Raw genomic sequence first — 12,784 nt, 5'->3', positions numbered from 1 at the left:
CTACTGAAAGTGGCCTCCAGATCTGCGGCTTGGGCTCATCTACCCTGTGATGGTTTTCCTTGCTCAGGAAATAGGATGGGACTGCAGTCCCTGGGAGCCACAAGGCACCCAACCTGATGTCCTACCATGTTGCAGGCACTGCCAGGGGCATTGTGATTGCCACAGGCGACCGGACCGTGATGGGCCGCATAGCCACTCTCGCCTCAGGCCTAGAGGTTGGGCGGACACCCATAGCCATGGAGATTGAACACTTCATCCAGCTGATCACAGGGGTCGCTGTATTCCTGGGGGTCTCCTTCTTCGTGCTCTCCCTCATCCTGGGCTACAGTTGGCTGGAGGCAGTCATCTTCCTCATCGGCATCATCGTGGCCAATGTGCCCGAGGGGCTTCTGGCCACTGTCACTGTGAGTGGGTCAGGCTGAGGTGCCATCAGGGGAGGGTCCCACTACTCTTTCCTCGAAGTGATAGAGGCACAGTTGTTTGTAGCTTCTCAGTACTTTTTTTCCCCTAGAGTCACATATTGGATGCGATACTCAGAGATCACTTAATACATGGCTCAGAGTTTGAGTTGAGAAATCTCAGGTGGGGCTATACTTGGGCACTCAATTTCTCTTTTTTTGAGCTTGTCACGGTTACTTTTTCTCACGATCTGCCAGCAGTATGGGTCTCATTCCGGCCAAGTCTCCTGTAGATGCTGTCTCAAAGGTCACTGGTCACTAACCAGCAAATGCAGTGACCTTTTCTCAGCTCTCCTCCCTAACTCTGCTGCTGAAACAGATACTGCTGTCCACCCTCCTAGCACTCTCTCTTTTGTCGATTGCTGTGATGTGTCACTATCCTGGTTCGCTTCTCCTCTGTCCCTTCCTGCTCCCCTTATAGTGATTCTCAGGCCTCAGCTCTCTGTTCTTCCTACACCCTGAGCGAGAGCCAATCTCCTCCCAGTTTCCAGTGTCCCTTCTGTGTGGATGACTCGGACATCCCTTTGCCCAGCTCTGCTCTGGCCCTCTCTGGAGCTCTAGCCAAATGTCTTAAACCCCCTAATGGGCATTTCATCTTAATAGATACTCATGATCTCAACACATGTAAAATTGAACATTCATTATTTATAGCTAAGTCCCACCCATTCAAGTTAGTGGAGTAGAATCAAGGGAGGAGGAGTGGAGCCACGGGCCATCTCTGGCTCCAGCCTTAACCTTTTTTATTCTCCTCTTTCTCTACCAGGTGTGCCTCACCCTGACAGCCAAGCGCATGGCGAGGAAGAACTGCCTGGTGAAGAACCTGGAGGCAGTGGAGACGCTGGGCTCCACGTCCACCATCTGCTCGGACAAGACGGGCACCCTCACCCAGAACCGCATGACCGTCGCCCACATGTGGTTCGACAACCAAATCCATGAGGCCGACACCACCGAAGATCAGTCTGGTGATTGGGTGCTCCAGAGGGAGTGGAGAGCATTAGAGGACGCTGAGAGCAGTGGCATGGCGGGGTGGGTGGGTGAGATAAAGGCTCTAAAGGGAGCCATGCTCCTGGTTCTCCCTCATTTTCTCCCAGGGGCCACTTTTGACAAACGATCCCCGACTTGGACAGCCCTGTCTCGAATTGCTGGTCTCTGCAACCGTGCCGTCTTCAAGGCAGGACAGGAGAACATCTCTGTGTCTAAGGTAGGAGATCAGGACACACAATAGGTGTGTTTTGGGGATGTCTCCAAAGACCTCTTGCTGGCCCCAGCTTTCCTTCTCACATGCTGTGGCTGCGTTAGGGATTTCAGTGCCCCCTTCACCTGATCCTCCACTCCCTTCCCTCCCACGCTGACACTGAATTCTGGTCTCTTCTGGCAGCGGGATACAGCTGGTGACGCCTCCGAGTCAGCTCTGCTCAAGTGCATCGAGCTGTCCTGTGGCTCAGTGAGGAAGATGAGAGACAGAAACCCCAAGGTGGCAGAGATTCCTTTCAACTCAACCAACAAGTACCAGGTCTGCTTGGGTTGCCAGGACAGAGGAAGAGAGAGGGATAGAAATAGGTGAGGGTAGACAAAGCCAAGGGGAATCATCACTAGGAGGAGTGGGGGTGTCTGAAGGTCACGTTCCCTCCCCCTGCCAATCTCCCCAGGACAGCTCATATGACTGCATGTCTGGTTGCAAGTAGACCCAGCTCCCAAACTTTACTCCATCCCTTACTACAATCTGTCACTCTCTCAACTCTTCTTCCCATAGCTCCCCATCCTCTGGCCTAGCCTTCCAACTCTTCTACCCCAGTCAGTGAAACCATAATTCTGTAATTCCTTTATGGTGCCCCTTAGCCTTTAGGCCAAGAATGTAATCTCAGCATTCCACATGATCCGTAGAGGTAAAGCCCCCTGAGGCCAGGTGGTGTTGGGGATGCTGAGGAGGGAGCCGTCCAGCCCCTACCACAGTGCCTGTCTTAAACTGACCTCAATAAATATTTGTTGAATGAATGACCGTCTTACGGAAGTGGCTCTCAGGTTACAAGTGTTGGAACTATGAGGTCAAAACACCTCCCTGCACAAGGAGATTCTTTTTGTTGACAATCTTGGATGGATCCGGGTTACTTTACTAAGGTGGTTTCCTTACCAGCTGCTGCTTTATGCCGCGCTACCAAGACAAGCATGGCCATCTCTGTAACTGCCTGTCGTCTCTCCAGCTGTCCATCCACGAGCGAGAGGACAGCCCCCAGAGCCACGTGCTAGTGATGAAGGGGGCCCCAGAGCGCATCCTGGACCGGTGCTCCACCATCCTGGTGCAGGGCAAGGAGATCCCACTCGACAAGGAGATGCAAGACGCCTTTCAAAATGCCTACATGGAGCTGGGGGGACTGGGGGAGCGTGTGCTGGGTGAGAGGCCAGAAACAGGAGGCCCAGAAGGGGATTCCCAAGCCTCTGCAGCATCCCTGGGATGAGGGACTGTGGGGGCGTCCAGGAAGCCATTCTGCGGCTCTCACTGCTCCCTTCTGCCCCCTTTCAGGGTTCTGTCAACTGAATCTGCCATCTGGAAAGTTTCCTCGGGGCTTCAAATTCGACACGGATGAGCTGAACTTTCCCACGGAGAAGCTTTGCTTTGTGGGGCTCATGTCTATGATTGACCCTCCCCGGGCTGCTGTGCCAGATGCTGTGGGCAAGTGCCGAAGTGCAGGCATCAAGGTACTGGCCTCCCTTCCTCCTCTCCATCCTAGCCTCCCTCATGCCAGAGGTCAAGGAGCTGCAGTGGCTGCTGCCCTGCGGAGGCGCAGGCCACAGTGACCTCCTTCCCACTGACTCATAGAAGAAGCTGTCCATCTGCAAGGAAGGGCCCACCCCTGCCTTGGAGCACTCACCCTCATCCCTTTTGCTCATAGAGGCCGCTCAGAGAGGCCATTGTCCCATGCCCCTCCTGTCCCTCCCTGGAACAGCTCATTGTCCCATCTGCATGTGCATCCTTCCATTCTGATTTGAAGCACAATCTGTCACTCTTATTTTGGAGACCTAGTTGTCCTACTCTTCCCAGCTACTGCCCACCCTCTCTGTCAACTTAGGATGGGATTAGCAGGCTCTTGTATGCTCCCAGTGGCTCAGCCCATAACCCCACAGAATGCCTCCAACTCAAGGTTCTCTTGTTCAACTGCAATTGCTTCTCATTGACAACTCCCTCCTTTGTGCTATGTTTGTTGTTCATTCAACAAATATTTATTATTTACTGTGTGTCAGACACTGTGCAAGGTGCAAACTCTAGCACCTTGCACAGTGTCTGACACACAGTAAACAATTTGTGTCACATGACACATCCAGATGGGTCCAGGTTCTGTGGGTACTGTGCCAGGGAGGACGCATATAAATCATGCACTATTCTAAGCACTAAACCTATATGATTTCATTTAATCTACACAACAACCCTGGGAATAAGCACTAGTATTTTTCCTTTTTTACAGAGAAGGAAACTGAGGCACAAAGTAAAATGCCAAGGCCACACAGCTGGTGTAAGTCATAGAGCCAGTACTTGAACCAAGGCAATCTGCTATTTCTTAACTATCACACCAGGAGACTTGGGGCTGTGTGTATATGTGGTTTCTGAACCCCATAACCACTCTGTCTCCAAGGCAGGCATCATTATCCCTGTTAAGAGTAAAACAAGGCAGGCCGGGCTCGGTGGCTCAAGCCTGTAATCCCAGCACTTTGGGAGGCCGAGACGGGCGGATCACGAGGTCAGGAGATTGAGACCATCCTGGCTAACCCGGTGAAACCCCGTCTCTACTAAAAAATACAAAAAAAACTAGCCGGGTGAGGTGGTGGGCGCCTGTAGTCCCAGCTACTCCGGAGGCTGAGGCAGGAGAATGGCGTAAACCTGGGAGGCGGAGCTTGCAGTGAGCTGAGATCCGGCCACTGCACTCCAGCCTGGGGGACAGAGCGAGACTCTGTCTCAAAAAAAAAAAAAGTAAAACAAGGCTGGGCACAGTGGTTCATGCCTGGAATCCCAGCACTTTGCGGGGCTGAGGCAGGTAGATCACCTGAGGTAAGGAGCCTGAGACCAGCCTGGCCAACATGGTAAAACCCCATCTCTACTAAAAAAAAAAAAAAAAAAAAAAAAAATGAAAATTAGCCACGTGTGGTGGCAGGCGCCTGTAATCCCAGCTACTTGGGAGGCTGAGGCAGGAGAATCACTTGAACTCAAGAGGCAGAGGTTACAGTGAGCCGAGATTAGGCCACTGCACTCCAGCCTAGGCGACAAGAGCAAGACTCCATCTCAAAAAAAAAAAAAAAAAAAAAGTAAAACAAATGGAAACTACAAGTGGGTAAGTTGTTTTCCCAAAACAAAACTGCCAGTAAGCGATGGACTGGGACTATGAAGCATGGTCGGCTTGACCGGAAAGCCTGAGCTCCTGCTGCTTGGCCAGTGCCTCTTTCTGTGATCAAAACCATCACGGAGGCCTGGGCAGAGGACCTCTACGGGAAATCAGCTCAGGGAGGTATTAATTCTGCCTCAGAGAACTGGACGATGTTTGACAAAGGGAATGATATTTGAGCTGGGCTTTGGAGGCAGCGAGGGAGAGGAAGGCACGTCAAGATCAGAGAACAGTGCGTACCCTGGCGTGACTAGACTGTATGGGGCGTGTGTAGGGCTTGGCAGGGGAGAGGTGGCAAGGAGCACTGGCGGTTGAGACTGGAACGTTCGGTCAGAGTCAGTTGGAAGGACTTGGCTTAAATGCCAGACTTGGGCTTTATCCTGCAGGCCACAGAGAGCCACCAGTGTCACGGGGGAGGCTGAGCTTTTAGGAGACTACCTGGGTTGAGGAGGGACTGAATCTGGGGAAGAACTGGAGTCAGGGAGAGACAGGTTAACAGGCCATTGCCGTAGTTCAGGCAAGGAAAGATGACCTGAACTAGGGCAGCAACAAAGGGAGTGGAGAGGAATAGCCATGTTTGAGAAATGTTTTAAGAACTTGGTGACCAAACTGGATATGGAAGGTGAGGAGGATACAGGAGAGAAGGGGACAGGATAATTAGATAGGGCAACATCTAAGGTAGGGAGCAGTTGCAGGCTTGGTGGGGTGGTGGGAGTAGAGAAAAGGAGTTCAATGTTGACTTTAAGCTTGAAGAGTCTATAAGATAGCCCAGGAGAGACAGATGTTCCAGCGAACGTTGGAGTATGGCTTAGAGCTCATGAAAGACAGTCAGGACTGGAGATTTGAATCTCATTAGCGCAAGGGTGGAAACTAAAGGCTTATAGTATATTTTATTATATTGCCCAGGAAGAGCAGACAGGTCAAGTGAAGGGAGGAGAATGAAACCCTGTGCCAAACCAATATTTACGGGCAAGAGGAACCAGTGAGGAGGGGAGAGGGTGGTAGGACCCAATGCCATTTAATCTTCATGACCACCTGGGAGGGCAGGAATCATCTCTGAATTGTGCTGAGACCTCAGTGCTTGACTTGCCTGAGGTACTGTAGCTGGAGAAGGTCAGTGTTTAAACTTGAGCCCCTCATTCAACTCCAAAGCCGCTGCTTCTTCCATCCTACTAGGCGGCTGCCCTGAGAAGCTGGGAAAGAGCATGCAGAGGAGTGGAGGGAAACCAGAAATGGAGGAGTGTGTGGAAGCCAGGGGAGGGCAGGGTTTCAAGGAGAGGAGGTCAACAGTGCCAAATGCCTCAGAGGGGTCCAGTAGGATGAGGACAGCAAAGACACTTTCATTTTTCAATTGAGAGGCCCATTTGGCCTTTGGGTGGCAGTTTCAGTGAAGTGGTGGGAGCGGAAGAGAAGGCAGTGGGGACTATAGAGGCTTCCTTTTCAGTATTCATGGGACTTGCCCCACAAGCCCACACATGCAAATGTTATCCTAACCCAACTCTGCTCACCTCATGTTTAGAATAGCCGCTTAACCCATCAGATGCCAGCCACCCTCCCCATCCCAACTCCATTCACTCTGCAACAATAGCAATGAACATTATGGTGAAGGCAGGGACCACTGTGCCTTACACCAGGGAAGATGTCAGAGGAGGTGGAGGCAGGGGTGTTGTCTCCATCTTATTCCTGTTCTGTCCATTACATTGCTGCAGTGATCAGTATTTCACACTAAGAACCTCATGTCCTATTTCCAAGCCCCTGTGCATTTGAGCAAATTGTAGGCCCTCTCTAAGTCTTGGTTTCCTCATGTGTAAAACAAAGGAGTTGTTCAAGGGTCCTTCCAGCTCCGACTGCCTTGAAGCCCATGAAATCCAAACTCTAAAATAATCTCCTAAATAATCCCAAAGATTTGAGGCTTCTCTTTCAGGGGATCCTCATGAACTTGTTACTCTGTTATGGATACTTTCCTGCACTTAAGCAAACTATCTCTCTCTAACCCTCTGAACATAACACAACTTGCCATTATCTTTCTTCCTCACCCACCCACCCAAATTTGCACACACACACACACACACACACGAATCCCCACCCTACATACACACACACACACACACCCTTCCCCCCACACACAAACAATCCCCACCCCCACCCACAAACACACGTTCCCCCCACACACACACCCCCCAGACACACACACACACACACACACACAGCCCTGCCCCCCCAACACACACACACACACCATTATTTCGGGGCTGGGATCTGCCAGCCCCAGACAACTCACTATCTAGCTTTCTCTCACTTTGGGAGAGGAATAGGAGGGGGATAAACTCTTAATACTGCTTTCCTTTTGTCTCCTCTCCTTCCCACTAGGTGATCATGGTAACCGGGGATCACCCTATCACAGCTAAGGCCATTGCCAAAGGCGTGGGCATCATATCAGAGGGTAACGAGACCGTGGAGGACATTGCAGCCCGGCTCAACATTCCCGTGAGTCAAGTCAACCCCAGGTGAGGCCTCTGCAGGAAGCTCCTGCTCCCCCTATCAACACGTCCTCTTGCACAGAAGGCTTGGGTGTCCCCTGGGGGTATTTGGACAGCATTTCTGGGACCTTTATAGGTCTTACCTCTGACACTACTATGACTGGTTCCTCAGCCCTGAGCTTGTGTCCAGGCTGTGCCACTGAATTCCCGTGTAACCTTGGGGATGTCACATTCCCATCCTGAGCCTCCATTTTCTCACCACAAAATTAGGATACCATCTCCATTGCTGTAGGAGTGGGATGTGAGTAAAGAAACTAGCCCAGGGCCTAGCAAACTGCACTTACAACTGCGATGATCCCATGGTGAGGATTTAGAGTCCCATTCTCAAAGAGAAATGGGGGAAGTGAGTACTGAGGAGAGGAGAACTGAAGCAACAGGGGAAGCAGGCTCAGCAGGGAGCTTGCAGGCCGTGGTGGTGAGGAGAGGCAGGGGGCAGGAGGGGCTGGTACAGGTGCCAGGGGTCAGCTGTCCCTGCCCCCACCCACCCTCCAGAGAAGCCAAGGCGTGCGTGGTGCACGGCTCTGACCTGAAGGACATGACATCGGAGCAGCTCGATGAGATCCTCAAGAACCACACAGAGATTGTCTTTGCTCGGACGTCTCCCCAGCAGAAGCTCATTATTGTGGAGGGATGTCAGAGGCAGGTGAGCACAGCCATGGGAGGCAGATGACAGGCAGGAACCAGGGAGGCAGGGACAGGGCCAAGACAAACATGGAGTGAGGGGTGAGGGGCCAGGCTTGGGCAGGGGTTTCGTCCTCAAGTGCTGGCTGTCTTCCCTCCAGGGAGCCATTGTGGCCGTGACGGGTGACGGGGTGAACGACTCCCCTGCGCTGAAGAAGGCTGACATTGGCATTGCCATGGGCATCTCTGGCTCTGACGTCTCTAAGCAGGCAGCCGACATGATCCTGCTGGACGACAACTTTGCCTCCATCGTTACGGGGGTGGAGGAGGGTGAGGAGGTTGCATAGGCTGGGATGGTTCGCAGGATACTGAAGCCAGCACCTCTGTTCCCCGTCCCTTTACCCCAGTTGAAGAATCATTCCGTGACTCTAGGCAGCCCAGCCTTCTTTAGCTTCCCTCGAACACAAAATCTTCCTCTCTTGGGAAGACCGGCAGCCATGCTTCAGGGGCTGGGGGTGGGGAAGAGTCCCTCTGACCTCCCTGATGCCCTCAGAATCTCCCCACAGGCCGCCTGATCTTTGACAACTTGAAGAAATCCATCGCCTACACCCTGACCAGCAACATCCCGGAGATCACCCCCTTCCTGCTGTTCATCATTGCCAACATCCCCCTGCCTCTGGGCACTGTGACCATCCTCTGCATTGACCTGGGCACGGATATGGTGAGCAGAGGTGGTGGAGGAGGGGACAGGCAAGGCAATCATGATGGCACAGTGGCAGGGGGAAGGGGTGTACTGGGGCAGCGGCCCCAGCTGTGGGGGTTACAGGAGACACGCACAGGCCTGGAAGACAATGGGGTCTGAATACATGCTTTTTTAACTGTGTCAAAGATCTTCACTGTCGAAGATCAATTGCTCCTGTCGTCTCCTACACCCCTTCAAATGCCCTCCCTGCCCCACTTCCTACCCCACACAGGTTCCTGCCATCTCCTTGGCCTATGAGGCAGCTGAGAGTGACATCATGAAGCGGCAGCCGCGAAACTCCCAGACAGACAAGCTGGTGAATGAGAGGCTCATCAGCATGGCCTATGGACAGATCGGTGCGCCAAGCCCTGGGGCTCAGGAGGGAACCCCAACAGGATTCTTTTCCCAGCTTTCAGAGGAATGAGCCCCAAGCAAAATTCCAGGACAGGGGCCAGCTACCCAAGGGTCAGGGACCTCCATCTCTGGCCCTGAGGGGCTGTGCCCCTTCTGCTTCCTGCTCTGACCCTGCCGCTGCCTTTGCCCCTCTACCCACAGGGATGATCCAGGCACTGGGTGGCTTCTTCACCTACTTTGTGATCCTGGCAGAGAACGGTTTCCTGCCATCACGGCTACTGGGAATCCGCCTCGACTGGGATGACCGGACCATGAACGATCTGGAGGACAGCTATGGACAGGAGTGGGTGAGTGACACTGTGTAAGTGCAGTGCGCATGTCTGAAGGTGTGGGGAGCTGAATGCCTGGCAGGAGTGTCCAGTAGTGGCCAACAGGGACTGGGGCTAGGGGTGGATCAGGAGAAACCTTGCTACCTTCTGGTCTTACCCTTTCCTCCGACACTTTCATCTCTCTCTGCCCACCCTCCCTCCAGACCTATGAGCAGCGGAAGGTGGTGGAGTTCACGTGCCACACGGCATTCTTTGCCAGCATCGTGGTGGTGCAGTGGGCTGACCTCATCATCTGCAAGACCCGCCGCAACTCAGTCTTCCAGCAGGGCATGAAGTGAGTGCCCGCCCCATGGCACCTGCCCACCCCGGCTCCGGGCACACTCACCAACCCACACAGGCCAGGCTTCCCACTCAGCCCTGGCCCAGAGTTGTAAGGAGGGCGTCAGATTTTAATCTTCCATCTGTATATCCATAGATAGGCTTCATATGGAAGAGAGAAGCCATGCTTCAAGCTCCTAATTTTGCATTTTGTTATCGTCTCTCTCCACCTTCCTTCTCTCCCCCCCTCCCTCCCCCCTCCCTTCTTTCCCCCATCTCCTACTTGAGTGCCACCTGTTCCTATCCTTTGCCCATCCCCAAATTCAGTGTCTTTTATGCCCACCCCTGGCTTTCCGCAGGCAGCCTAGTTTATAGCACTTGCACTGTGGTTCTGGAGGCCACACGCTGCCGAGGATCCAGTTCAGTGCCTTCTTGCAGTGTGAGTCACAACGTGCCGGGCACTGTGCTAAGTGCCTAACACATTGTTTAGCCTCACGATAGCTCTATGAGGTGGGTATTACTGTTTACATTTCATGAATAAGAGGCCCCAGACAGGTTAAATGATGTGTCCAAGGTCACCAAGATGGTAAGGGTTCACCAGACCTGTCTCTAAAGCCCAGCCCTGGCTACTACCCAACATTTCTGTGCTCACACTGTCTGGCACTGTTTGGAACTCAATAATGACTGTGATTCTAGCATGGGTGGTGGTTGAGCGCTGAAGGTTTCATGCTGGTTTCTTTTATTTTCTCCTACCATAAACAATGGCCACAATTCTTCACATGAGCTTGTCACAGTTTCTTAGTTTGGGGCTGGGGAGGGTGGGGAGAAGATGCCAAAGTGAAGTTAATAACACTTAAGGTCCAAGGGAGAACAAAGTGAAAAGCCTGTTAGATAAATAAAGGTAATATGAAGGAAGGAGATTCCAGTAAGCTAAAAATACTAATGGGAAAAAAGGCAGTTTGAAGAGAACAAGGAGCAGAGATTCTTAAGAAATTGGGTACAGTTCTGGAACCTGGGACTTGCTATGCACTGCGTGGACAACACAGGAAGATGCGAACGTGGCCACACTGGCTACATCCAGCCCATCTTAGAGGCAGATGGGAAAAATAGCAAATGAAAGTCTGGCTGGGTACAGAGGAAGAGTATTAATACCACTGCAGGCCTCACCTTAGGTCCCTGGGCCACTGGGGATCCTCAGAGATACTATTTGCCTTATTTTGAGAAGATTTATGAAAATAAAGCACCCACCTATGAGAAGGCAACCAGGCTTACTAATGTGCCATTCTTAGGCAAAAGCCAAGAGCACATATCATGAAGTAGTGATCGAATGCTGATCCACAGTTCTGTTTGGAAGCCATGGATAGTTCTAATTAATTTTAAATGGGAAAATGTATTCAATACTTATTCACAAATGTAGCTTGAGAGACAAACAATTAAATGTGGCCTTTACAGAAGAAAATAAGGGGTCTTTAGTGAGTGAAAATTTGGAAATCACTGGCCTGAACCAAAAAGAGGTACCTTGTGTAAGAATACAAAAGATAAAGCAGCAGGGCACAGTGGTTCACACCTGTAATCCCAGCACTTTGGGAGGCCAAGACAGGAGAATCACTTGAGCCCAAGAGTTTGGTACTAGCCTGGGCGCATGGTGAAACTCTATCTCTACAAAAAATACAAAAATTAGCAGGGCATGGTGGCACACACCTGTAATTCCAGCTACTGGAGAGGCTGAGGCAAGAGGATCACTTGAGCCAAGGAGGTGGGGGTTACAGTGAGCTGTGATTATGCAGCCTGGGCAACAGAGTAAGACTCTGTCTCAAAAAAAAAAAAAAAAGGGGGGGAATAACAATATGACTAACATTTTCCATGTTTCAGAGCTTTTCACGTGTTATCTCCCTTAATCTTCCCAGCAACCCTATGATAAAAATGTAAAATCTCCATTTTATAGAGAAGGAACATGAGGCTCAGAGAAATTCAACATTGACTGCAACCCAAAACTAGTCAATGGCAGAACTGGGAATAGATACCACCTGTCTGACTGCAGAAACTGCCCTCAGAACCTCTTTATTCTATCCTGCTTTTCAATTCTGATACAGTGAACATATATTAACCACTTATTATGCAGTGAGCATCCCCTTTACATTCTCTGAATTCAATATCTATGATGAAACCACCACCAGGAACTGTGGGAGATGCTGAGACGGCAGAAGACATACATGGGCCCTGCACTGAAGGAGCTTTCAAGCATCTTGCTCGGGAGACGACACTTTCACGGGCCCTATGCCTGGAGCAATAACAAGATCATGAGACAGGCCCCATGTTGACCACCGTGTCTCCAGTACAGAACACATCACCCAACACCTAGAAACAATTATTTAATAAATGAATATACGTGCAATAGACAACATTCGGAGGTAAACTCAGTAAGCGGAAAAACAAATAACATCTTCCTTTGGTTACATAAAGCGTGAGAAGAGGATGTTGGAAGAAGACATGGGACTATGTCATTTAGAATTCTCTCTCATCTTTCCCTTGCACCCCAGGGGTATCCCAGGATCTCTGCCTCCTTGATCCCCCTTCACCTGCTACCCTCCTTTCTTTGCCTTTCAGGAACAAGATCCTGATTTTTGGGCTCCTGGAGGAGACGGCGTTGGCTGCCTTTCTCTCTTACTGCCCAGGCATGGGTGTAGCCCTCCGCATGTACCCGCTCAAGTGAGTGTCTCTTTCGGGCAGCCTGAGTAGTCATATAGGGGGCCTTCAGCCTCCTCCAGGATCCAAGTTCTGATCGGTTTGAATGCTCCTTTATGTGATGGCCGCCAAGCCGACCTCTGATGCTCCTGACACTCTCCTCCATTGCTTTCAGAGTCACCTGGTGGTTCTGCGCCTTCCCCTATAGCCTCCTCATCTTCATCTATGACGAGGTCCGAAAGCTTATCCTGCGGCGGTATCCTGGTGGTAAGCCCCTCCACATCCCCCCCAGCAAAGTGCAAGCCCCTCCACCAGCTCCTCCCTCCAGGACCATACACAGACTCCACTCCCACTATTGGTTCCT

The 12,784-nt window shown here is 51.5% G+C and overlaps 1 protein-coding gene across 20 annotated transcripts in view; it reads left to right on the top strand.

Moving 5' to 3' along the window:
- The window catches only part of ATP1A2 (ATPase Na+/K+ transporting subunit alpha 2), a 74,241-nt gene that overhangs the window by 57,959 nt on the left and 3,498 nt on the right, over positions 1-12,784 (top strand). For 13 of the 20 annotated variants that reach the window (XM_077997364.1, XM_077997406.1, XM_028846387.2 and 10 more), the window contains 15 exon segments: positions 136-404; positions 1,222-1,420; positions 1,550-1,659; positions 1,837-1,971; positions 2,660-2,849; positions 2,980-3,155; positions 7,202-7,338; positions 7,864-8,014; positions 8,154-8,322; positions 8,559-8,713; positions 8,967-9,090; positions 9,290-9,435; positions 9,621-9,751; positions 12,343-12,444; positions 12,596-12,687. In XM_077997364.1, the coding sequence (XP_077853490.1) occupies positions 136-404; positions 1,222-1,420; positions 1,550-1,659; positions 1,837-1,971; positions 2,660-2,849; positions 2,980-3,155; positions 7,202-7,338; positions 7,864-8,014; positions 8,154-8,322; positions 8,559-8,713; positions 8,967-9,090; positions 9,290-9,435; positions 9,621-9,751; positions 12,343-12,444; positions 12,596-12,687 (2,286 nt within the window). 20 annotated transcript variants of the gene reach the window in all.

This window comes from Macaca mulatta, chromosome 1 (assembly GCF_049350105.2).
Source record: "Macaca mulatta isolate MMU2019108-1 chromosome 1, T2T-MMU8v2.0, whole genome shotgun sequence".
In the NCBI taxonomy this organism is placed as follows: domain Eukaryota; kingdom Metazoa; phylum Chordata; class Mammalia; order Primates; family Cercopithecidae; genus Macaca; species Macaca mulatta.
Note: the sequence above shows the minus strand (reverse complement) of the source record. Positions and strands in the feature narration are given on the sequence as shown.